The sequence below is a fragment of the Festucalex cinctus genome, chromosome 15 (genome assembly GCF_051991245.1).
Source record: "Festucalex cinctus isolate MCC-2025b chromosome 15, RoL_Fcin_1.0, whole genome shotgun sequence".
In the NCBI taxonomy this organism is placed as follows: domain Eukaryota; kingdom Metazoa; phylum Chordata; class Actinopteri; order Syngnathiformes; family Syngnathidae; genus Festucalex; species Festucalex cinctus.
In genome coordinates this window covers 24,312,387-24,338,830 of record NC_135425.1, presented here as the reverse complement: position 1 = coordinate 24,338,830, position 26,444 = coordinate 24,312,387, and the positions used below count along the sequence as shown (strand labels likewise).

General features: G+C 40.7%; 1 protein-coding gene across 1 annotated transcript in view; it reads right to left on the bottom strand.

Annotated features, from left to right (window-relative positions):
- Nucleotides 1–26,444, bottom strand: part of lamc3 (laminin, gamma 3) — a 91,569-nt gene that overhangs the window by 61,817 nt on the left and 3,308 nt on the right. Inside the window, exons 3-4 of the mRNA XM_077496737.1 lie at nt 19,224–19,528; nt 3,262–3,392 (exon numbers count right to left, since the gene is read on the bottom strand). Coding sequence (XP_077352863.1) covers nt 3,262–3,392; nt 19,224–19,528 — 436 coding nt within the window. The remainder of the gene's footprint in view (nt 1–3,261; nt 3,393–19,223; nt 19,529–26,444) is intronic.

Below are 26,444 nucleotides of genomic sequence, written 5' to 3'. Positions count from 1 at the left end.
AACCGACCGATTGACCATGCAAACGAACAACAAAACAATTTAGTAAGTTATGGTAGTTGCTGTAGGTTAGTCAGTAGGTTAGTACGACTTGGATAGTTGCCAAATTGATTGGTTGGCTGGTTGTTGGTTAACCAACTAAAAAAACATCAGTAAATACTGGAAGTACTGACTGACTAAACAAAGCCACCAAACAACCATCCAAATTATCAGTAAAATCACTAAACAATCTTGGAAACCAACTAACATTTAACTCATTCACTCGCCGCCATTTTCACAGAAGCAATCCCGTTCGCTCTCGGCTGTTTTACTGGATTTTGACTGATTTTTGCAAGGCCCACAGAATTATTGTGTTTGATGGCTATAAAGGCATGGAACCTATCAAAAGAAAGATTAAAGTCTCTTCTTTCATCAGGAAAAAAAAAGTATGTTTCTATCTGTTTCCGTTTTGCTAGCAATTAGCATTAGAAGAGAGCTAAGTTTCATCAGTTTTCAAAAATCTATTTAAAATTGTAAGTAATTTAGCTTTTTTTCTACATGGCCCTGGTTGATCTCCTTTGCTCTGCTGCCACCTGCTGGCCGTTTGTGTAATAACTACCATTTCTGCAACCATTCTTTGCAGTTGAGAGGCTGCATCAAAGCCTTCTGTATGCTCTAGCATAAAAAATAAAAAATAAAAAATAAACCAAAAAAAAACAACGTATAAATACGTCTTTGGGACACTTAGAACATTAAAAAACGTATTTATACGTCATTGGGATCAAATGAGTTAAAGTATGAGTCAACCAACAAAACTTCAATCCTCTAATCTGATAACAAGCACACAAATAAGCTACTGTAACTAAATAAGTACCTGACATATTAAACAAACAAGCAAAAATAAATCATGCAACCAGCTAACCTATAACAAAACACAGCCAAATCCAACCAACTAAATCACTACCTGACTAACTAAACTAACCAACCAGCCAAGTAGACAACAACCTGACCCTAAAAGACTCCAACAAACAAACAAACAAACAAGTGTCAAAATCTGATTGTGTTGGCCGTTTTGCATGTGCTGAGGTGTCAGCTGAGTCCACCCCGGAGGTGTCCACCATTTCGTGGCAGCGTCAGCAGCCTTTGTCAAGCGACTGGTCCCGTCAATGACTGATGCAGCGAGTCATATCACTATTCTGAAGTTTGCCCGAGGCTTCACTTATTGGTGCTGTCACTCAAACAATGGCGGTAGAATGAATTCCAAAAGTGCCAGCAATACGCACCAAATGTCAACATAAAGGCCGTTTTGCTTGTAATTCTTGTAATGTCCGTGCAGCATGCGTGCTTTTATTAAAATGTCATGGTGCCTGCCCGGGCACACGCCGGTTTATGAGGGTGTCGTGAAAGCGGCATGTGTCGCCTGACTAACACGTTGTCACGCGGGTCTCCTCCCTCAGGTGTCGAGACGTTGCCCGGGCGATCTGTCACGGCCGCGCCGCTGAGCCTGAGCAGCCGTGACAGGTGTCAGATCAATTTGAGACTCCGGCTGAAGGGTTCGTCGCAAATACTTAACAGCTCTACCTGCGCCGGGCGAGGTGCCGCCTGCTACTCTTTCCACAGTGAGAGTGGTAAACAACTGCAGTCTTCAGTCTCACTACATTACTGTGTTTCCCCCACACAGATCAACAGTATCTGGGCCCAGAAGAAACCAGTCCCGAGCAGCACAATAGCAGCAGCTAGCATTAGCATGTCAACAATGTCTCAAATGTGGAGACTTAGAGTAATATACTGTAATGTTTTGAGCTTTTGTTAGCTAGTTAGCTAGCTAGCCAGCTAACTAACTACAGCAGCTAGCGTAAGTTAATAAATGTCAACGGTATCTCAAATGTGAAGACTTAGCATGACACAGTGTTTTGATCTTCTGTTACTTAGCTAACTAACTAACTAACTAACTAACTAACTAACTAACTAACCTCTAGCGTAAGTCAATAAAACTCAACAGTGTCCCAAATCTGGAGACTTAGCATGACATGTAATGTTTTAAATCTTTATTACAAAACTAACTAACAAACTAACTAACCAACTAACTAACCAATCAACTAACCAACCAAATAACCAACCAACTAACATCTAGCACAAGTCAATAAATGTCAACAGTGTCCCAAATCTTGAGACTTAGCATAACATGTAAAGCTTTGAACCTGTATTACTAACTAACTAACTAACTAACTAACTAACTAACTAACTAACTAACGCATCTATCGTAAGTTAATAAATGTCAACAGTGTCCCAAATCTGGAGACTTAGCATAACATGTAAAGCTTTGAACCTGTATTACTAACTAACTAACTAACTAACTAACTAACCTCTAGCGTAAGTCAATAAAACTCAACAGTGTCCCAAATCTGGAGACTTAGCCTGACATGTAATGTTTTAAATCTTTATTACAAAACTAACTAACCAACTAACTAACCAATCAACTAACCAACCAAATAACCAACCAACTAACATCTAGCACAAGTCAATAAATGTCAACAGTGTCCCAAATCTTGAGACTTAGCATAACATGTAAAGCTTTGAACCTGTATTACTAACTAACTAACTAATTAAGTAACTAATTAACTAACTAACTAACTAACTAACTAACGCATCTATCGTAAGTCAATAAAACTCAACAGTGTCCCAAATCTTGAGACTTAGCATAACATGTAAAGCTTTGAACCTGTATTACTAACTAACTAACTAACTAACTAACTAACTAACTAACTAATTAACGAACTAACTAACTAACTAACTAACTAACTAACTAACTAACGCATCTATCGTAAGTTAATAAATGTTAACACTGTCCCAAATCTGGAGACTTAGCATAACATGTAAAGCTTTGAACCTGTATTGCTAACTAACTAACTAACTAACTAACTAACTAACGCATCTATCGTAAGTTAATAAATGTCAACAGTGTCCCAAATCTGGAGACTTAGCATAACATGTAAAGCTTTGAACCTGTATTGCTAACTAACTAACTAACTAACTAACTAACTAAAGCATCTATTGGAAGTCAATAAATGTCAACAGTGTTCCATATCTGGAGACTTAGCATAACATGTAATGTTTTGAACCTTTATTACCTAACTAACTAACAAACTAACAAACTAACTAACTAACTATCACCCCTAATGTCTACTGATATGATTTGCCCTTGCTCACGTAGCAGCTCCTTCATTTAACAGACACAAACGACATTTTATGCCTCACAGTTGCACATTTTCAGGCGTCTGTTACCTGCCGCCCACGGAGAAATCCGAGATGGCGTAGAAGTACGAGCGCAGCACTTTGGCGTCCTTGAAGACCTCGTCGCCGAAGGTGTTGAGCCTGTCCAGCGAGACGAGCAGGTCGGTCGCTGTCACCCATTCCTGCAAACCACAAATGGCAGCAGGGGAGATGATCTAAAACAGGGGTTGTTGGGGTAATACTACTGCCAATTAAATATACCATCTTTCTGTCATACTTATTGGCAAAGTACGTTTAAAAAATTTTTTTGCGACTAAGACACAAACAGAATCTGTATTTAAGACATGGCACTTATATATTCAATTACCTGGTCGTTATGTACACACAACCAGGATTGTTTGATCTTACTTAAACTGTACTTAAACATGACCTCGACAACACACCCACATTTGAGACCCTAACCCCATCCTTAATTTGAAACGTCAACCATTGAAACCCCTTCATACCTACATTTTTAAAACGCTAAACATTGCTTTGAAACCCCAATGTGAAAACCTAACCCAAGTGGGGGTTTGCTATATCCTTACCTCATATGTACGCCTCAGTGGTGAGATAATTAGTGTTGGAAATCAAGTGACTGTCAAAAAGAGTGCCGAAGTAAAAGATTATAAGCATATAAGTAAAAGCAGCGAGTAGCGATAGCGCTCGTGCAAAGCTCCCGTCTTTGATATGATTTGTAGCGCCTCTGTTTGAGTCCGCCGCAAAGGTAAAGACGGGGATGGAGCGAGAAGAAAGTGCAGGCGGGGATAACAAACACTGCGAGAGTAAACAAGAGGAAGCGGGAGATAGAAGACAGGCGAGGCAAAAGAAAGGAGAGCGCTTGATGCCGGGAGTCGCTTAGAACAGTAAAATTGAAAGAATCGCCCGAGAGAAAGTTTGATTTCTGGCTGGTTTGTGACTTTGGCAGTCTTTGAAAAGTGGCACTGAGAGCCGGGTAGTCAGGTCTTTGTTGTACTGAACCAATTAAGACAGGTGAGAGAATCAATGACCGCCTAGTGTATTTACCCTAAGGGCACCTTTTAGCTTCAAAGTGGATGCTAATTAGCCGGTTGTCAACTGCTATCTCAACTTCATGACCTTTAAACAAGTTCTCCTGTTGCTAGACAAGCACAAAAATGCTTTTTTGTTTCAATGACATATCTCCTATGGCTGTCACAACTGTCAGTCAAACATGACTTTTACATCGTTACTGTTCGAAGTTCTTAGTAAATTGGGAAGGAGCTAACTTTAGCATGCCACAAGTCGTCGTAAGTGGAAGTTACAGAGATTCTTCGCCGTTGGTGAATGTCTTTGCTTTCCTGAGTGGATGTTAAAAAGCTTACTGGTAAGCTAATTAAAAAATAAATGAATAAATAACCCGAACCATGACCCTACCTAAACTTTACCCCAAAACCTAATCGACTGTAAACATGAACCCTAAACAAAAGAACTCTATTTAACTAACCCTAACAAACCAAAACTTACCTAACCAAACCTAAATCTGTCTAACTATAACTAAAACCTAACCCACCATAAACTAGCTAACTAACTAACAGTTGGCAGAAATCAGTTCTTTAGTTTTTGCAAAACATTACTAACTTAATAACCACTTTCATACGATCACAAACTAACTAGAACTAACCTCAAGAGACCTTGGACTTATGGAGTTATCAATGCTTTTTCTTTTCTTTAGCATTGAACACAGCTTTCTGTTTCCTCCTGCCTACAGACTAGTACTGCGTATCAGTGTATTATCGGATTTACTATTATCATGTGGATTACTGTTACTGAAAAATGAAACACTGAATCGCCTCAAATTGCTTATACTTTTTTTTTTTTTTTTTTTTTTAAAGATCCCGCGTTTCAGCTTAGGAGGCTGTCTTTGTTTACAGGTCACGGCGCAAGTCAACGTTTGCTGAAATTGCCAGAGACAGACGATCCATCACGGTGGATAAATAGTTGGGTCTGCTGTTAATGCGGGATTGGATTTGAATGAAAAAGGGGCCGCCGGGAATAATGAAAAAGGACATTAAAAGAAAAAGATGTGTCGGCTCTCCGAAATCAGAACATCTGCTGGCGGGCCACTTCTTCCAGTCACGGATAGATGTTCCGACACACACGACACTACTTGTGTTTGGATAAAGTTACATAATAAGCATCGGATTGCAAGATGGAGGGTAATAAATACATGCACATATTTGAAAGTGACGTCTTAAGGAAACAAAAAAACATGCCCCTAAAGTTATATCTAAGTAGTAGGTAGCTCATATGTCGGTAGATAATTAGGTCAATAGAATGAAAGGTTGATAGGTAGAGTATGTTAGTGAAAAGGGAGGTCATAGGTTGATAGGTAGGGTCAGTAGAAAGCTTTGATTTTGGAGGAAAGTATGTGGGTAAGTCAATCTGCAGGCAGTTCGGTAGGTCAGTTCGGTAGGTAGGTAGGTCGGTCAGTCAGTTGGTAAAGAGCTTGGGAAGATGGTTGGTAGGTAGCTCGGTAGGGATGCACGTGAATAGATCAATAAATAGGTACTAGGTAGGTAGGTAGCTATGCCAGGATATACTGTATGGAGATTGTGAGATGGGTAGCTGGGTAGATATTGTAGGTATGTTAATACAAGGAGTCCTCGAGTTACGATGTACGACGTTTTGACTTTACGAAGCCCGTGCCTCGTACGTTGCACCTTCTTTTTCGTTAATTTCCATTAACCACAGTAATCATCCATCCATCCATTTATTTTCTTGACCGCTTACTCCTCACAAGGGTCGCAGGGGTTGCTGGAGCCTATCCCAGCTGGTTTTGGGCAGTAGGCGTGGTACACCCTGGACCAGTTGCCAGTCAATCGCAGGGCACACAGAGACGAACAACCATCCACACTCACAAGCACACCTAGGGACAATTCGGAGCGCCCAATTAACCTGCCAAGCACGTCTTTGGAATGTGGGAGGAGACCGGAGTACCCGGAGAAGACCCACGCGGGCATGGGGAGCACATGCAAACTCCACCCAGGAAGGCCGGAGCCTGGACTCGAACCCGAGTCCTCAGAACTGGGAGGCGAACGCGCTAACCAGTCAGCGTGCCGCCCACAGTAATCATTTTAAAGTTATTTAACGTTGTGTGGACTCTTAAATTTGATGGGCAGCCAGTGAAGAGAGGCCAGGACAGGGGTTATGTGCTCCCTCTTACGGGCACCAGTTAGGAGACGAGCAGCAGTATTTTGGACAGGCTGGAGATGCTTGAGGGAGGACTGGCTGATTCCAAAGTTAATCCATCGAGTAGGTCGGCTTCCATTAGTCTGTCAACAATGAATGTCTGTGCGGAAACACGAAATATCGGTTCCGGCATCTTCTGGGTGGCACAAATATCGATTTAAACGGTGAAATTCGGGTTACATCGCCAGCCTAGGAATGGAACTCGTCCGTAACTCATGGACTCCCTGAAATCGGTAAGAACGTAGGCAGGTTGCTACAGTAGTACAGTTGGTAGAAAGGTTGGTCAGCAGATATATTGTCGGTAGTAGGATATTATCTGACGGACGGATCAACCGACAGACAGACAGACCGACCAACAGGTAGGTGTGCTGGTCATTAGGTAGGTATGTAGGTCAGAAGACAGACAGGCAGTAGGTAGGCGGTTAGATGGATAGATGGTGTCAGAGGTTAAAACGACATTTATCTACAGCGTTCAAAAACTGCCGGCGATGGTGTCAGTGGCATTAAGGCGTGCGGCGTCCTCTGCGTCGGCCTCACGGGGGGGAGTCATGCATATTGCATGAGGCTTAAAAACCTGCAAATGCATCCTGCCCGTTTTATTAGCATTTTAATCCCTCCGCGGCGCCGCCACTTGCGCCTTCGGGTTGAAGAGACTTTCCGATGCGCAGACAGACACTTCGTGCACACTTCACTCACTAGCTGTAAAGACACACTCGTGCACGCGCCCGCGCGCACGCACGCTGTCCACATAAAGGTCAAAACAAATTACAATCCGAAAAAGGCATACTTGGGCAATGTGCATCTGCATATGGAGTATATAATATTTAGCCTTATGAGTTGATGGTTGTAATGGACTGACCTTGTAACAAATCATATTTATGCATTTTTGAAGCACATTAGTCGAGCGCCATAGTTTTGCTTCAGAATTGCACTTAAGATAAAAACTAGCACGATGAAGCCATATGGCCACATGGTATGCGACAATGCACGATTTGGTATCAGTACATTACCAAGAAAGTCAATAATCGCTCATACATATATGTTTTGATAATTAGGTGGATGCCTCATCCAGTGTTTTAGATCCCCCCTTGGGTTACTAATTAGTCAAAACATAGCGTGGAATTTGGTTAAGGTTTAGCCGTAATTAGTAAATACTTGCAACATGCATTTTTGTCTTGATTTTTTCCGACTTTTATTATACAAAAGTACTATGAATCTAAATTTCTTCCTTCAATTGCAGTTCTTTTCTGTAATTGGGGAAAAATATAAATATACAAAGATACTTGTAGTGGAGTAACCTGTTAAAGCTTATTGGTAAAATAGAAAATCTTTTTTATCAGCACCGTTTTTGATCAGAAAAAAAAAAAAGAAAAAAAAATCCTGATTATTTTTCCTTGATTAACACATTCATTGTCAGACCAGCAAAAAAAAAAAAAAAAATGCATCATTTGACGTCTTTTTCCGTAAATGGCAGTGAATGAGTTAAGTGTACAAAATTGTCATTCAAGAAGAAGATATTCAAACACATGATTATTTTTCAGTGTTCAGAAACCGCCAAAGAAAGAAACAAAAATTCAACCTTTGTTATGCTTTTGGCTGGATTCTTCTAAAGACTTTCTGGGAAAAGCAATTCCACCAGAATAAGAATTTATGCTTTAGGAAGAAGAAGAAAAAAAAAAGCATTTTCCCCTCCTCTAAATAAAAAAAAAAAAAGTAAATAAATAAATTGAAATTTCAACAATTACATTTCGATAAGTAATATAAAGCAAATTTTCCAAATCAAAAATAGTGTTCACAAACAATTCTCACGCTTCTTTTCTGGCATGTAAATAAAGTATTATGAATGAATTGCCATTAGTTCAACTCCAATAAAATGTAAATAGCTAACAAAGCCCCTTGAGAGCCTCCAGTTCGAAGAAATATCCCCATATTTGACATAACATATGGCGATATCAATCTGATTGCACTGGTATCAATCAATATCCCTCCCAACCCGTATCGATATGCGGATTTGTTTGCCCACCTTTCCGTCCTCGCCCTCTGAAAAAAGCGCCAAACAGGCCCGGAATGACAATCAGCCGAAGGAAAGGGGGGGAGGTCCATATTGGGGGCACGGCCAAGTTAAGCAATTAAATTAAAAAGTGATTAACTTTGGGAATGGAGGGCATCACCCCCGCGTGGGCGGGCGGACGTGGAGGCGGCGGCGACGCGGCCAACATCCGCTCCTGGGAAGTTAAAACAACGCTCGAGGCGGACATGTATGATAGCCGCGGAATCTTTGTCGCTGCTTAATTGAATCATTAGCGTTTTCTTCATGCGAACCGCCGGCTGAGTCGCAGTCGACGTCAGCCGACTGTGCGGGCCGAGCGGAATGTGAAAGTTAATTAAGCTTTTGCTGTGATTTGCACAAATAAAAAGTAATGGGGGCTGACTGGAATGCTAATTAACCCGAAGGAACTCGCCTTCTTTCTGTGAAGTAAGTGCTTATTTACAAGGCGGTCTGCTTGCTTTTCTTACGCAATTAGCACAGTCCCCCAAAGCATGACTAATAACTCCTCGCCACAATCATGAATGGCCATGCGTTTTTCTACATTTTGCAACGCTAACGATGCATCCGATCGGTCAGAAGCGTTTCGACGGCAGCCATCGGAAACGGGTACACAGTCAATTCTCTCAATTTGACTCTAAACAGAGTCTAGTTGGTCCCACTCGGAAACAGAGTGAAAATTTACACTTGAAATCGAGTTAATTTTACTCAAAGTATTCCCGCACTGCCCCACTGTCACATGGTGTTCCACAAGGCTCTGTATTGGGGCCCATTCCGTTCTCATTATATTTACTACCCTTGGGCTCCGTCCTTAGAAAACATGGAATTTCTTTTCACTGCTGACAGTCAAATCTATGTCCCGCTTAGTAAAAAGGACGCTTTCTCATTGAGGCCTCTTTTGTTCTGTTTGGAAGAAATCAAAGCCTGGATGGCTTTAAATTTCTTGAACTTCAACGAGAAGAAAACGGAAGCTCCCTGCAGCGTCTCCAGCTTGTCCAAAATGCTGCTGCTCGTCTCCTTACTGGTGCCCGTAAGAGGGAACATATAACCCCTATTCTGGCCTCTCTTCACTGGCTGTCCGTGAAATTTAGAATCCACTTTAAGATTCTTCTATTTGTTTTCAAATCTCTCAATGGTCTTGTGTGCTAATTAGAGATTTTAGGTGGCTTATATGCATTGTTGTTATGTACAAAAGCACATTATTATAATAATTTTTTAGGATGAGTTTTTTTTTTTTTTTTACAATATTGTGATCTTTTTTTAAATATCGCCAACCCCCTTACAATATTGTGATAATATCGTATCGTGATGTTTGGAGATCGTTACATCCCTAGTCTAAGGCCCGCTCCGCCTCCGTCCACAGGGAGGCAGTGTTGCTGTCTCCACTGAACGAGAACGAGCCATTTAGCATTTCAAATTGGACATTGAAAAACAGAAATAGATTATTATATCGATTATTATGTGTTAATTTTGCACAAGTTGGGAAACAAAATGCGACATGAGTTTGGTTCCCTTTGAGCTTGTTTTGCCTTCACTCGACTTCTGACTCAGCCTGCCCAAATCCAATCTTCAACCAAATCTGCTTGGTCAAAAATAATTCACCCAACCTTGGGTAATAGTAACCCAATCTGCTCAAAACCCACAGCTAACTAGCGAGTTGGCTGCGAAAACAACTCAGCATTTTTTTTTTAATGTGCACAAAAGAGTGTCGACTGTTAAACCCTCCCCAGTCTTGGCTTTCCGCTATTTTCCCCTTCCGGCTCTGTTACGCCTCGGATACCAAATCCAGCAAATTCGCAAATCGACTTCACAGAGAGGAAAATTCACGGCTTTAATAGGCCATGTGAAAGGGGGTGATAATACTTTCTCTCAAGTAATTAGCGCCTCCTGAAGACTTCCCCTTTTATTGGCTTTGACCACAAGTTTTAACATTTCAGACTTGCTTGGCCCTTTCTTTCATGCTCATTTAGTCCCAACCGCATTAGCCACTGGAACTTGTGATGTACGAAAAGAGCAAAAGCCACCCAACAGAAAGGCAATCAATTCCTTTTTTTGGGGGGGTTCCATCTGCGCGGCCCTTAAAATAGGCTGCCCGGGCCCCACTGTGTTCAAGTGCACTCCTGGCTCAGAGTGCAGCGATAAGGCTGACAGGAGGACACAATGAGAAATAAAGAGGCTGCATGGAAGGTGGAGTGAGAGGCCATTTCAGCTAAGAGCACTTCATTTGCCGTGTGTGTGTGTGTGTGTGTGTGTGTGTGAGTGAGGGGGGGTGGGGGGGTCTACGACTGATCCACAGAAGCCAACAGAGGCCCGTGCAGCCACGGATGCTGGCTCATTTACTCCAGATGTTGCACGACCTTCCACCTATTGGAACCTCATCGGGTCGTGTCACCGAGTCGCGCTCCCAAGGTGGTCTCAAATTCCTCAAGACCCTTTGAAACATGCCGCCAGGTCATAGGTCATGTCGCGTCTTCTAATTCCAGCCATTCGGTTTCTATGGCGCATCAGTTGGGTCGCAGGGAACTGAGGTCAATCGCAGGCACTCTGGAATTCTTTCCAGACAATTGCAGGGCACATTCACAGACAAAGAAGGATTCACATTCGCAACGTTGGATGATTTGAAGGCATTCGTGTCAAATGCAAGGCCAGGCGCAATTAAAGCAAGTAAAGTGTGTCGATCGGGCCGATTTATTCAACTGGCCGGAAAATAAGATAAAGCTAACGTTCAACTAACAATATCAAATCAAACTTTCTTAATATAGCACCTTTCATTCATTCAAAAGCAACTCAAAGTGCTGAGCAGGTAAAACATCCATAATACAATAAAAAGAAAAAGCCCCCCCCCCATCCCCATAATCCCACAGACACACGCGCAAAACACTACATGGCGGGGCACAGAAGAACCCTGTGAGGAAAGGCACCCAGGAGGAATTGCTCCACAATGAGGGGGATGATCTGCAATAAGTTGTCAGTACATTTCAGCATTCACACACATTAAGAACTGTATTTTCAAATGCAACTCTGTCAAAGATCATCTTAGACAGGCGAATTTGTTTTTTTTTTATTTGAAAGTCATCACTTAAAATAATGGAATAGAAGGAATATGATTTAACCATAGAGGCCATCTTACATAATTAATGTTATGCCAGTAACTGCACTCATTATGTTGCTAACAGCTACATCTGTGGCCTAAATTCAATTAGAAATGTATCAGTTAATTTTTTATTTTTTTTTGCATGTACATAAAAATGATAAGTATTGCAAAACAGTCACATGTTCTGCCTGTAATTAATCTTTTATTTATTATTAAATCGGCCAATTAATTGATTATTGGAATTTTATTCTGCTAAATATCAAAATTTGCGAATTTTTATTCAGCTAAATATTGGAATTGGCAACAAGTATTTATTTATTTATCTATTTATTCCAAAATCCTTCTTAACATAAATTGGGGGGGGGGGGAATAGCAGTAGCATAAAAAAAAAATCTCGCAATCCAATTTACTTGCATTTCAATTCAATTTCCCCCATTGAAATGAATGGAAATGCCATTTATTCGTTCCAATGTCCATCCCTCCAAAAATCAATGAAACGTAATGTTAGAGAATGTAAAGAGTCACCAGAGTGCTTCAGATACAAGTGACGTGAAAAAAAGATGGTGTAATGCCCTTACAAGTGGGCAAGGAGAGCCAGTACAGTCAACATTTGCACGGAGCGAGTCCGATTCTTGTCACCATTTCTTTCTCACTATATTTGACAGCAGCAAACTTCCTTGTTGAATATTTTGGTGGCGATCCATTAACGGAAATAAAAAAACAACAACAACAATCCATTCCGGTCAACTGGTCAACCTCTAATACCTTTTTCACTTCCTGAAAACGATTCTCCCTATAGAAACTAATGGTCATTTTTTTGGCCAAGTTCCAAAAAGTGCATCGCTTCAGTGTGATTAAGCGAAAAGTGCCTTTCGCCAGTTGTGTCATCCCAGCGTGCGGCGTTCTAATTTAACGACCCATAAACCATAACGGCGGGACATTGACGCTAAATGCCAAGTGGCGCGGCCGTAAATGACCAATGGCCTTCTCTCTCGCTCTTCCCACGGGCTACATTTGTTTTGCTTTTCCTCCAAGCCGATAAATGCTTGTTTCTATAGCGCTGCAGTATTAGAAAAAAAGAGAGCATGGGGGGCTTTGGGGCACTTCGGGTCGTCCATCATTCATGTAGATGTGTTTGCTTTGAAACAAATCATCCATTATAATAATAATCATTATAATTCTGCAGCTTTAAATGCTTTAAGGAACAAGTCGCTGGACTGCAATTTGTTTCTTTGCAGAAAGCCGCGTATGAATAATTGAAAGGGGAGCCATTATGGAAATTTTACCCTTTTATGTCTCATATACAAATATAGTGAACTCACGCCTATTTGCTGTTCGCTAAAGACAAACGGACCGACTCGGGTTCGTGTTTTCCGCCAAACCGAACATCAGCTATTTGCTGAAAAATTCACCTGCTTGATGGAAGTTACGGAGCGCTTCCACCAGTCGACTGGAAGAGGTCCAAAGAAGAAGAGGCAGAGAAGGTCCCTAGCTAAACTCCATTAATAATCCCGCGGAGTAACGAGTATATGTGCCCGCGAGTGTTATTGGATGCTCTGTGTGTTTCCGTAGCGGCTGTTTGAAGATTTGTATGAAGCATAAATTATGTGCTAATTTCCGTGTGCCCGTCGATGTGGTGTCACATTATACGCTAGCATTAAGCTGGTGGACTTGTTTAAATATGAAGTGTTGAATTGGGAGCAAGATTACAATAGTTTATGATTTTTCATTATAGGATTTTTTTTTAAATTTTATTTTAACTTTTTATTTTTTTTTATTCAATTAGTTTTAATTAGTTTTGAGAGCAAGTTTATTAGTATTTCTTCGATTAAAAAAATGATTCATTTTAGTTTACTTTTAAATAGTTGTAGTATTAGTTTTAGTTTTTTTAAATATATGTTTTTATTTCATATATATATTTTTTAATATATGTGGAATAGCTGCTCTGTATGTGTTGATGCTCTGTGTGTTTCGGCAGCAGCTCTTTTGAAGATTTGTAAATTATGTGCTAATTTCCGTTTGCCTGTCTATGTGGTGTCACATTATACGCTAGCATTAAGGTGCTGGACTTGTTTAAATATGAAGTGTTTAAGTCTCTCCTGATTTAAAAATTTGAATTGGGAGCATGATTATAATAGTTTACGATTTTTCATTATAGTTGTTTTTTTTTTGTTTGTTTTTTTATTTTAACTTTTGTTTTTTAAAATTCAATTAGTATTAATTAGTTTTGAGAGCAAGTTTATTAGTATTTCTTAGATTTAAAAAATGCTTCATTTTAGTTTACTTTGAAATAGTTGTAGTATTAGTTTTCGATTTTTTATTTTTTTTTTAGATATGTTTTTATTCAATATATATATATTTTTAATATATGTGGAATAGCTGCGATTGGCTGGCGACCAGTTCAGGGTGTACCCCGCCTACTGCCCATAGCCAGCTGAGATAGGCTCCAGCACCCCCCGCGACCCTTGTGAGGAGTAAGCGGTTCAGAAAATGGATGGATGGATGGATGGATATGTGGAATAGTTTTCCAGTGCAAGATAATAAAATGAAAAGGACGAATGACATTTTCAATAAACATGTAATTATAGTTCATTTTAGTTGTACTTGTAATGTTAGACGTAGTTTGCTGTGAATCTTCTCTCTTTCTTTCTTTCTTTCTTTCTTTCAACTAATAACATTGAATGGGAGTGGCAAATAAAAAAAAACAAAAAAACCCACCTGAAACACGCATCTTATTTGGCCAACTGTGTGACTAAAAGTGTGACAACAGGCGCTAATACATATTTTTTAATACGTTCGAGTGTGTTTTAACAAGTTTAAAAGTGTTTATAGTATGTGGGAGGGATAAAGTATATATATATATATATATATATATATATATATATATATATATATATATATATATATATATATATATATATATATATATATATATATATATATATATATATATATATATATATATAGTCTGTCACTATCTCAGATTTTCACCTGTCGCAGGCGGTCTGGAACGTAACCCCGGCTATAAACATGGATTTTATTGTAATTCCTTTTCTATGGTCCAGTGGGGGACATTTTATTATAAAGACGAAAAAACAAAACTTCAATTCCATTGTCGGTACATGCTAAATATTACTTATTCGCTCTAATCTTCTGTCTAATATGCATAATCCACTTTAGCCATTCAAAATGAAAACATACCCAAGACTCCATGGAAGCAGCGCTGACAATACTCGTGAAATTACATAGACTTGAGTTTTTTTTTTTTTTCCAGCTTGCATATCTAAAACACAGTCACGGTCTTGTGGGAATCGTGGCACTTTCACAGCCACGTTATTTTGCATTATTTCCTCCTATTGGCATCTCAAATGGGAACAACTGCTGTCACCATTAGAGAAGAACAATGCTCTTCCGCCTTTAATTTGACAACCCACTTTGTGGAGAACATTTTGGGCTTCACATGGAGGCTGCTCTACGGCTCACGACAACACCCGGCCGGAAAAAAAAACTAACTCATTCACTGCCAATGACGACTATAGACGTCAAAAATAAAATTAAATAAAATTAAAATTTTAATTAAAAAAAAAGAAATTTCAATTCGACTAAATTGACTTCTGGAGGTCGAGACCCAGTTTGTGGTCTCAGTAAGACCAAGACCAATCACTATGCACGATGGTAGCACTTAGCAATGAAATTGTTGCCATTGTTGTTATTAATAACAATTGGGATTAATAACTATGAATGAAAACAAGTATAACTAAAACTAAATTCAAATTTCTTGTCAAAATTTGCACTGGCTGTTTGCTTGGATTTTTTGATGTCTATAGTCGTCATTGGCAGTGAATGAGTTAATGTTGTTATGTATGCTAACAGGCAGTTTTGCGATCTTCACTGTATAACTCTTTACAACACTTTTGGTGCTTATCTGACAGTTCAACTCCAACCATGACAAAGTTAGCATTCTGCCACTACTGTTTACAAAGTATGAAAAGATTTCGATGTCAAAAAAATAAAATAAAATAGCGGCTTTAATCCAGTAGGAGATGGGATCAGAGGTGACGATGGCGCTCTCTTATCTTGCTGTAAAAGCAGGAGGCGTCGCGCAGGCACTGCTGAGAGATTTGCCACCCAATCTATGTATGCGTCCCTCTTATTGATCCCGTGCGGCTTTATAATCTGCAGGTCGATGGCTGCGTATAGAAATACAGCCGGCAGCACCATTAGTGGGCACATTTTCATGTAAGTAAGCCTCCTACGCTGATCTCCCGCCCACCCAAAGGGGCCCCAGTCAATTACGCGGCGCTCAAAATGGAAATGAAAACATTAAAGAGGCTCGCGGGTTAATTAGAGATTGCAGTATTGTCGGCACTTACGCCGATAGCTTTTCCAGCGCGCGACGAGAAAGGAAGCGCGATTTCCTCGTGGGGCCAACCGAGGGATGAGCCGTGAAGTCAATTGGAACCAAACAAGCGCAATTTAAGGTTTCATTTGTTCAAATGAAAGTGCACACCTACAGTGACATCAAGTCATCAAAACAGCACGAAGGGGGTAAGGGCTTCTTTTTTGGCCATCTGGAAGCTGATCATTGAATGGTGAGGTTGTGGGTTTGAATCCTCCAGAATTAATGTGCGCAGTTCGGAGGGTTGATTTGATACGTATCTGGATACAGGGGTTGCGGTTTGTTGCAAAAATGATACCTTTACCTTTTGACCGACAATTGAACCTTTCAGTTGACTATCTCCCTGTGTGCTCCTCCTCCTCCTCTCCCAATGTCAGCCGGGACTTCAGCTCATCTGCGAACCTAATGAGGACAAGCGCGGTAGATAATGGATAGATGGATAATTAATTTGCACGGACTGAAATATGCATGGAGGCCTCTGATTGGTCCTTATTGATCGAATAGGTCAAATCCCGCTCTCACCCTGCCTCCGTTTCCCCTCCTCCATTGATTACCCATTCAGCTGCATCCTGAAGATGGTGGCGTGACCGCTGAGATTCGGACCCACGGACTAAGCAGCCTAATCAAAAAGCGGCAAATGATCATCGCGAGCGCTGCGAAAGCAGTTCAGCCAAGACTGAAACCCCGAGATAAACAAACGATCCAAAGACTGGAACAACTGGAGCCCTGTTAGGCTACGTTTACAATGATTTTGGATAGCATGTCGTCCTGACATTTTTTAAAAGACTGTTAGCGCATCTAAACTTTAACATGAATTTTATGATGTGATAGGTTTGTTTTGAACATAGCCAGATCCCAGTTACAAGATCTATCTATCTATCTATCTATCTTGCAAGCTTTCGATCGATCTATCTATCTATCTACAGTATCTATCTATCTATCTATCCTGCTAGCTAGCTTTCGATCTATCTATCTATCTTGCTAGCTAGCTTTCGATCTATCTTGCTAGCTAGCTTTCGATCTATCTATCTATCTTGCTAGCTAGCTTTCGATCTATCTATCTTGCTAGCTTTCGATCTATCTATCTATCTATCTATCTACAGTATCTATCTATCTATCTATCTTGCTAGCTAGCTTTCGATCTATCTTGCTAGCTAGCTTTCGATCTATCTATCTATCTTGCTAGCTAGCTTTCGATCTATCTATCTAAATAGATAGAAAGCTAGCAAGATAGCTAGCTAGCAAGCGAGATTGCTAGCTAGACTTGTAGCTAGCAAGAGAGCTTGATTTGTTGCTAGCTGGCAGGATATCTACCTTTATTTATATCTATTGAGGGAAATAATAATAATAATAATAATAATAATAATAATAATAATAACTTTGTTAAGGTTTAGGAAGGCAAAATGCTTAAAGAAAGTGAAATGCTCTAACACAAAAACTATAAAAGGATATATCTATATTCTCCAAGAACAATCATATTTTGCTTTAAAATATTTCATCTGTTATATTTGAGGGGTTTTTTTTCGCAGTGCTGATATCCCACATCATATTGTAACTAGTCAATTGAAATGATGTTCCATAGTAACGTTATTTTTAAGAGCGAAGGATGTGCAATTGTGTCGATTAATTTATTCTCGCGCGGGTGAAAATGTGATCTCTGGACTTGCAAATCCACTTCTATGTACAGATATTGTGCGTCCACGCCGCTTGGCGCTTGACAGCCGCCATACGCCGTCGCCTCGGGATAATCCAATCGCGCACTTGGTCTCTATTTCTTCTTACAAGAGGGTACACGGGGGCCCTCGCATTGCAGCCACGAGGGGGGGGAAATGTCTTTATTCTTCTGCTCGCCGCAGCTTAAGGCTGAGGAGATGATGGGGCCTTGGCCGCCTCTCCATCTTTTCCCAGCTTAAAAGGGGATCAGGCAGGAGGGAGCCTGCCGTCTTGGGCTCCGCGGGGGTCTGAGGGCCCGGTTTGAAAAGCCGTGGCATTGAGATTTACAGAGGGCGGATGATGGAGAAGGGCGTCGTCGTGTTGCACTCCGTCCAAAAAGCTTATTTTTGTAAGGAGGTTAAGCGCGTGGAAGATTCTCAAAGTTGCCAATACGCGAAAGTGAACAGTTCAGAAGTTACTTATTTGACCCTTAAGTGATTGGAGAGGAATTTTTGTGCCATTTCGACGTACGTATGTAAACATCTCCCCAAAAGTTTGGGCGAAATTGACAAATTGGAACGAATCCCAAATATGTCCTGAGCTGAACATTTTTGAAGTAGGAATGGTTTGAATCTGTGTTCTAAAGTGAACAGGCAACCAATGGAGGGAGGTCAGAATCGGAATAAGCTGCTCCCTCTTACATGCTCCAGTTAAGTGACAAGCAGCCGGAGTATTCATACCATGACATGTCGTATATCAAGCAAGTCGTAAACTGACAACCCCCTGTACTATTTCAATTTGATTTTTTTTTTCCATCATATTTCCCGTTCAAAGCATGCAGGACCATTTTCACACCGCTGTGATAATTGTGTGTATGCAAAAAAAAAAAAAAAAAAAAAAAAAGATGTTTTCAAGAGGAAGAGGGGTGCTTTACTCAAAGATTCACATGCTTATTTCTAGGCAAAGTGTCACACCAATTAAACTTGGCGGTGGCCAGCCAATTGTGTTACTTTGGCACTTGTAAAGTGTAATTACTAAATAACTGCAGTGTAAAATGTGAAACTGTGACGATCTCAAATTAGACAACAAGGAAAGCTGAAAATTAAAACCATTAGCAATTGCAAAACTTGCATATAGTCGTTTCAACAGATGTTGGAATGAGGTTTTCACAATGATTTGCGTAAATCTATAGTTAACTCAAATAAACTCACATGTGCCCCCATTTCATTCGTGTTTACAAAAAAATAAAAAAATAAAAATAAATCATGAATGATTGAATTATTAAATACATTAACCTCCAGACTTTGCTCCATTACAGCTTGCGGTTGCTACCAGTCACTGAATTTGGGACATGCCTAGATGATCAATGGCTACTAAAGTGGAAGGGAAATGATAGAAGCTATCTGACTCAAACTATGATGAGAATTGTTAATATTAATTCATCATTCATTAAATCAGTCCAAAAACATTCCCAATTTATGTAAATCAACACTTCTCCCTCTTCATTTTGACCTACTAATTCTTGATTTCCAAAAATTCGTGAACTCTTCAGCCGTTGAGCACCGACTGACCTGCAACACGAGACTCTGGTCGAAGTTGTAGGCGCTGGGCCGGCCCTCCAGGGTGGAGAAGGCCACGTTTCCGCCAGTGAGCGGGGCGATGTCGCTGAACTCGTCCGTGCACAAAGCCGTCCTCTCGTCGTCCCCCAGGCGCAGGAAGCCGTTCACGGCCTTGCCGTAGGTCTCCCTGCAGGAGGCGCTGTAGAACTGGTAGGGCAGCCAGGGCCCGCCCACTTCCGTGCGTCTGTAGATGGCGAAGCTCTCCGGCCGACTGGTGTAGAATTTCAGTCGGATGTAGGTTATCTCGTAGGCCTTCCCTGGGGAACACACGCTTTGGGTCAGCCGGGGTGAAACGGTCTCTGTTACACGATTTTATCCGCCATTTTTTAAATTTAGTCTGTTTTAGTCTAGTTTCAATCGCGCGTGTTAGTTTTTAACATAGTTAGTCAACCTTATCCCGTTTTCATTTACTGTACTCTATTTTTATTTACTTGTTTTTAAGTCAACTATAATTCTAGCATTCGTCTAGTTTTAGTCAACAAAAACTGTCAATGTTTTAGTCAGGACAATCATTTAACCCCTGTAATTTTTTTTTGATAGGAGATTATGTTGAACATTTCGGATCTAAAACTATTTCACAAAATTTTCTCTCATCTTTTTGATGAAAAACGACTTCACAACCAGTTATGGTATATCAACAAGTGGCTGCTATAGCGCCATGCTATGAGCTATTAAGTTAGCCAGCATTAGCTAGCGGTCGGATTAACGTTATTGTTGGAACATTACAGCTATATCATATCATTTTCCTCTCGTTTTTGTTCACGAAGCCAAATGTCCGTAGATGTTAGTCCAGTTTTTATTAAATGAAGTCTCGTCTTTTTTTCATTACTCGACAAAAAAACTGATTTAGTCCCATCTATTGTTTATTAACTCATTTACTCACAATAACGTATAAATACGTTTTTTTTTAATGTTCGAAGTGTCCCAAAGACGTAGTTACACGTTTTTTTTTGTTTTTTTTGTTTTTTTTATGCTAGAGCAAACAGAAGGCTTTGATGCAGCCTCTCAACTGCAAAGAACGGTTGCAGAAATGGTAGTTATTACACAAATGGCCAGCAGGTGGCAGCAGAGCAAAGGAGATCAACCAAGGCCATGTAGAAAAAAAACTCAATTACTTACAATTTCAAATAGATTTGTGAAAACTGATGAAACTTAGCTCTCTTTTAATGCTAATTGCTGCAAAACGGAAACAGATAGCAACATACTTTTTTTTCTGATGAAAGAAGAGACTTTAATCTTTCTTTTGATAGGTTCCATGCTTTTATAGCAATAGAACACAATATTCTGTGGGCCTTGCAAAATCAGTCAAAATCCAGTAAAACAGCCGGGAGCGAACGGGATTGCGAAATGTGAAAATGGCGGCGAGTGAATGAGTTAATCAGGGTTTTAGTCTAGTCTGGTTTTAGTGAAAAAGGTGTACTGACGAAATTATTGTTTAGTTTTTATTGACAAAATGAACACTATGACACACAAATCTATATATTTTTTTTAGATGATGTGGTAGTTGGGCCCTGGAGCAAAACAAAACCAACCTGACTAAATTGCAAGAGAGCAAACGAAAGCATAAGTCGGATCGGTTTATAAATTTCCCACGCTTATGTGCGGCGTAAACACGTTTTCCCTGCAGACCGGTCTCAACCTGCGTTTCACCTGTATTTTTTTTAATTTGACGTCATGCAAGTTCTGTGCGGTTTAGATCCGTATATTTTCTCATGAATTTCAGAAAAAAAAAAAAAAGACGGTTGGGTAGGGTAAATACGATAACTCTCCCGTTCTTTCCATCAAAGAAACTAAAAGCGGATTCTACTCGCAAAGCTGGGACGATCGCCAGATTGATTCTGTAACCATTTCATGTCGCTATTGTTGATAGGGAAAAGTGACCAAAAAAAAAAAAAAAGGCATAAAAATGCCAACTGAAGGGGGCTATTGTTGATTTAAGATGCCATCCACTTCTGAGCTCTCGAAACAAAACGAGGACACTTCAACTCCTCTCTGAGAGTGTTTCGTTCGTCGTTCCTCATTTCCACTACCCCCCTTTTGGCCGCGGATTCCTCAAACAAGCACGGTGCAGTCAACTGTTGCGAATCAAGCGGCCTCTAATGAAAGACATACCGTGCTTGTAATTGTGCCGTGTATTGTTTATGTATTGTCCTCTCACTTGTATCACTCCTCTATAGGGAAATTTGTCCTACATCATTAGACACAACGTCTCCCCGCACACTCGTAGTTGGGGTGGGTTGGGTGTGTGTGTGTGGGGGGGCGCATTCCCCCCCCCCAGGTACTGCAAACGCTCTTGTTTTCGCAGCCGTCCGTAATGGTTTCTTCCCTCACGGAGCCAAAAAGATCGTTAAACTTTCATTTACTCTCTGCATGAGGTGACCGCAGCCCTGCCGGCACCGAGGCACAACTCATCACAGAGGCACAAGACGATGCCGGATTCCTTGCCCCAAACAACCGACAGCCAGCGGGGATGAAAGGCAAACTTGTATCCGCAAAGGATGTTTGTGTAATTTCGTGCATTCGAAGCTTAATGAGTCGTGATTTGGAACGAGGCGGTTGCGGGCAACCATTTTGGTGGTGGTTGTGAATTCATTACAGCTCATACGGCGTTGCTGTAGCTACAGTCGCTAATATGGAACGCGCGGAGACGATCAATGGTTACCGATGAGGAAAGGGAAGTGATGGAAAATTGCAAACGGGTGCTGGAAATAAATGAATATTGACCCGAGCTGCTGCAAGCATTCTGATGATTAAATCAATCAGGATCTGGCATTTATTTAGTTTTTTTCCCCCCTCTCCTTCAGGTGGCTAGTTGAAACGGGTTAACTGGCTAGAACTTCACATTTGGAGCGTATGCCGTAGCCATCTTGGGTAACATCGTATTCAAAGTAAATAGCAGGGGCGGGCATTCCATCATTCAATCCGAAGACTGCGTAGCTAACAGTACATATCTGGCCTGAGCTACCGGAAAAATCCAGAGTCTGATCTCAATTAAAGTCAGCGCCGGGCCATCGAGAAATAATCCCTGCAAGATAATCGACTGGGCCTTTCGGGCTTCTTGGAAAATCCACTTGAGTGGCTCCTGTAGAGTCTATCTATTAATCTGGATCTATCTGGCAGCCATTAAAAGGGCAGTCTGGGAACATTTTGACCTTACAGACACTCTCGTCCAGACTAAACTCTCCGAGAGTGGGCGTGGACTAAATATTTACAGTCGTGTTTTGATTGTTGTTTTTTATATGAGCCAGGATGTTGCCGTTCTTTGACTGCGCCCAATGAGAACCAGCTGCACACTTCAAGGATGCGAGTGTTTCTTTTGGTGGGAAAAAAAAAAAGCCGGCGACCCCGATTCTTAACCAGCATTTTTTCCCTTCTAAGCCCCCCCACCCCCGCAGCTTCCTCCTCCCTCGTCTTATTTTGTTTGCCTCCAGACTCCCGCCGCCATGTGTGTCATCCTAGCTCTCCTCTGGGTGAGCGCGTGTTTAGATTGGAGAAGCAAAAGACAACAAATGTGTCCAGACCCCCCTGCTAACATCCAGATGGGTAAGACGGCTTTCAAACTGTTCCACTTTTGAGGGGTTTTGCAGTGACGCAAACAGTTGTGGGAAGATTATTTTTCTGCTGAACAAAAAGATGTCAATAAATAGAGGTAATGCAGTCAAGTGGTTGAAATCTTGACTGGTCTTTTAATTGAGATCATCGCGACTTGTAAGGCGGAAAGTTTATTTTTGACCCAATTCAAGTTGGGTCAAATGAACAACCCACAAAACAACCCAAAAGTGGGTAGATTTGTGGGTTAAACTTTTGACACACCTTTATGGGCTAAATACCTTAAAAAAGTTGGGTTGGTTCATTTTTGATCCAATTCAATTGGGTTATTCAACTAACCCAAAAAGTTGGGTCAAATGAAATTATTAATAACCCACAAAACAACCATTTTTTGGGGGGGTTGTTTTGTGAATTATTCATTTGACCCAACTGTTTGGGTTGATTGAATAACCCAATTCAATTCAATTGGGTTATTGAACGAACCCAAAAAGTTGGCTCAAAATTAAATTATTAATAACCCACGAAACAACCGTTTTTTTGGGTGTTGTTTTGTGGATTATTCATTTGACCCAACTGTTTGGGTTAGTTGAATAACCCAATTGAATTGTGTCAAAAAATGAACCAACCCAATTTTTTTTAGGTATTTAGCCCAAAAAGGTGGGTCAAATGATGAACCCACAAATCTACCCAATTTTGGGTTGATTTGTAGGTTGTTCATTTGATCAAACCTATTGAGTTAGTTGAATAACCCAAATGAATTGGGTCAAAAAAAGAACGATCCAACATTTTTTTTTTTTTAAAGATATTTAGCCTTTTGGGTCAAATGAAATGAAAAACCCACAAATCCACCCAATCTTTGGCTTGATTTGTGGGTTGTTCATTTGACCCAACTTTTTGATTTAGCTGAATAACCCAAATGAATTGGACAAAAAAAATGAACAACCCAACTTTTTTTTTTTAGATATTTAGCCCCAAAACTTTGTGTCAAATGAAATCGATAACCCACAAATCAACCCAATCTTTGGGTTGATTTGTGGGTTGTTCATTTGACCCAACTTTTTGAGTTAGTTGAATAACCCAAATGAATTGGACAAAAAAATGAACGACCCAACTTTTTTTTTTTTTTTTTGTAAAGATATTTAGCCCCAAAAACAACCCAATGATTGGGTTGATTTGTGGGTTATTGATTTCATTTGACCCAACTTTTTGAGTTAGTTGAATAACCCAAATGAATTGGGTCAAAAATGAATCACCCAACTTTTTAAAGGTATTTGACCGTAAAAAATGTTGGGTCAAACTAAATTAATAACCCACAAATCAACCCAATCTTTTGGCTGTTTTGTGGGCTATTCATTTGGCCCAACTTTTTTGGGGGGTTAATTGAATAACCCAAAAAGTTTTTGAGGACCCCATTTGGATTCATTTTGACCCGACTGTTTTTAGAACGAACCGAGCGCCCATACTGTTTCCTCACTATCTTGGCAGTGTCTCACGGCATTAAAGGCTGGGCTGTAAAGGAGAGACAGCTTTGTGAGGCAGCGCATCCATCAGAAATATTCTTTCAGCAGCAGCTGTGTCGGCGGCTGCGCCGGGTACTTTTCTCCGGCACAGGCAGTGCTCTTAAATTATAGACAACAAAGCCTCAACAACAGCTACCTGCTGCTGGAAACTTCGGAAAAAAAAAAATCCACTTGCTGCCCTCTGAACACAAAATACAGCAAGTCCTTGACATTTTCACCATCTATCAGATTCACATGCATCCTCCGTGGCCCTTTGCAGCACATCTTGGTGACAAGGACTGACTGAGAAGATTTGTCCTGGAAAAAAAAAAAAAAAAAAAAAAAAAAAAAAAAATGGACGCCCGGGGGAGTTTGTTTACTCAACTGCAGATGGGTGACGGCTTTTTAGAGAAGATATTAGCAGGATATTGCAATTTATGCTACGTATAAGTGGAATTGGAATATAAATGTTACGCAGACTGGGCGGAGCAAGTGGCATAGCTCCCGAGCGTTTATTAGCGAGTTCATTTTCAGGCGACGCTGTTTTGGTTAGCAACATGTCAGATTGTCCAGGAAAGATCGTCGTCGTCACAGTCTCCACATTCACGCAAGATCGTATTTAATAGAACTGCGTGAGGAACTCATTTAAAACATGCTCACGACTTTACACTTGATATTGGAGACTAAATTGGTAGGTGCTGCTGTTTTGATTAGCAACAGAGAAGATGTCCCTGCAGTTTATAATGGCCAAAATTAGGGATGGGCGAGTATCGTGCCAATGTGAGTCATATTTTAACTCATTTGCTCCCAAAAACGTATTAATACGTTCTATTTTAAATGTTTAAGTGTCCCAAAGACGTAATTATACATTTGTTTGTTTTTTCATAAATACTAGAGCATACAGAAGGCTTTGATGCAGCCTCTACTGTAGAGAACGGTTGAAGCAATGGTAGATATTACAAAAACAGGCAGCAGGTGGCAGCAGAGTATACGAGATCAACCAGGGCCATGTTGAAAACAAGCTGATTTCCCCACAATTCTAAGCAGATTTGTGAATAACGATGAAACTTAGCTATATTCTCATGCTAATTGCTGCAAAAAGGAAACAGATAGAAATATACTTTTTTTTCCTGATGATAATTTCATTCCTATCTGATACGGATTGCATGTTTATACGACCTTAGACAGCAATTTAAAACATAACAAGGAAAAATCCTGTTTTACACGTTCGCCCGCTTTGATTTCTGTCAACTCTCATCAGGTTGACATCTAGATCTTAGTGCACTTTGTCCCTTGATCACACACACAAAACGGCATTAATATTGCAAGCTGACACAAAAAAAAAAAAGGAGCCAAAGTTGCCCGACATCGCTTGCTCGCTATTTGGCCGTGTCAAAAGAAAGTCTGTGTCCTCCTTATTGACTCGAAATCCTCCCCAACAAAACTCTCAGACGAGCCCTCAGGGGATTGGGGGGGACGAGGGGGGGGGGGGGGGGGGTGCTCCGTGCTCACAAATTCCGACTTTAAGCCGTGTCCGTGTCAAAGTCTTTTTACGCGGACAGCGCTGAGCCGCGGCCCGCGCTCTTTAGCGCAGCTGTTCTGCATTAAGCGCTTCCATGCCAGCGGACAGACGGGACGGGGAATGTGCAAAGACGCGTGTGCCCGAGTGCCGATGCGAAAATGGCACTGAAGCCAAAAGCATTGACGCCAAAGTGCTTTTTTTTTTTTTTTGCCGTGAAATCCCATCACCAGAACCACCGTAAACCATCCGCATTCAATTATGTTGTTATTATTATTATCATTACCAGCGCGAGCATTCTTTCTATTCCTGGAGATGGCGAACGGCGAACACAACATAAGCGTATAAAAAGTGAACATAATCAAAGTTGACCAACACTACTTTGCAAAAGTTGAAGCGCATCATAATGACACCCCCACCCTCTAAAGCATCGCCCCCTGATGGCGACTGAAAATGATGTCAAAGTGCCCTCGGGCTCGCATTGTGAATGCCAAATGACGAAACCTAAAAAACTTTTATGTCAATTTCAGTCGAAAGTAGGGGGCATAATCTTACATAAAGAGATTTAATTCGTTCAAACGCAAAAACATATAAATACATAATTTG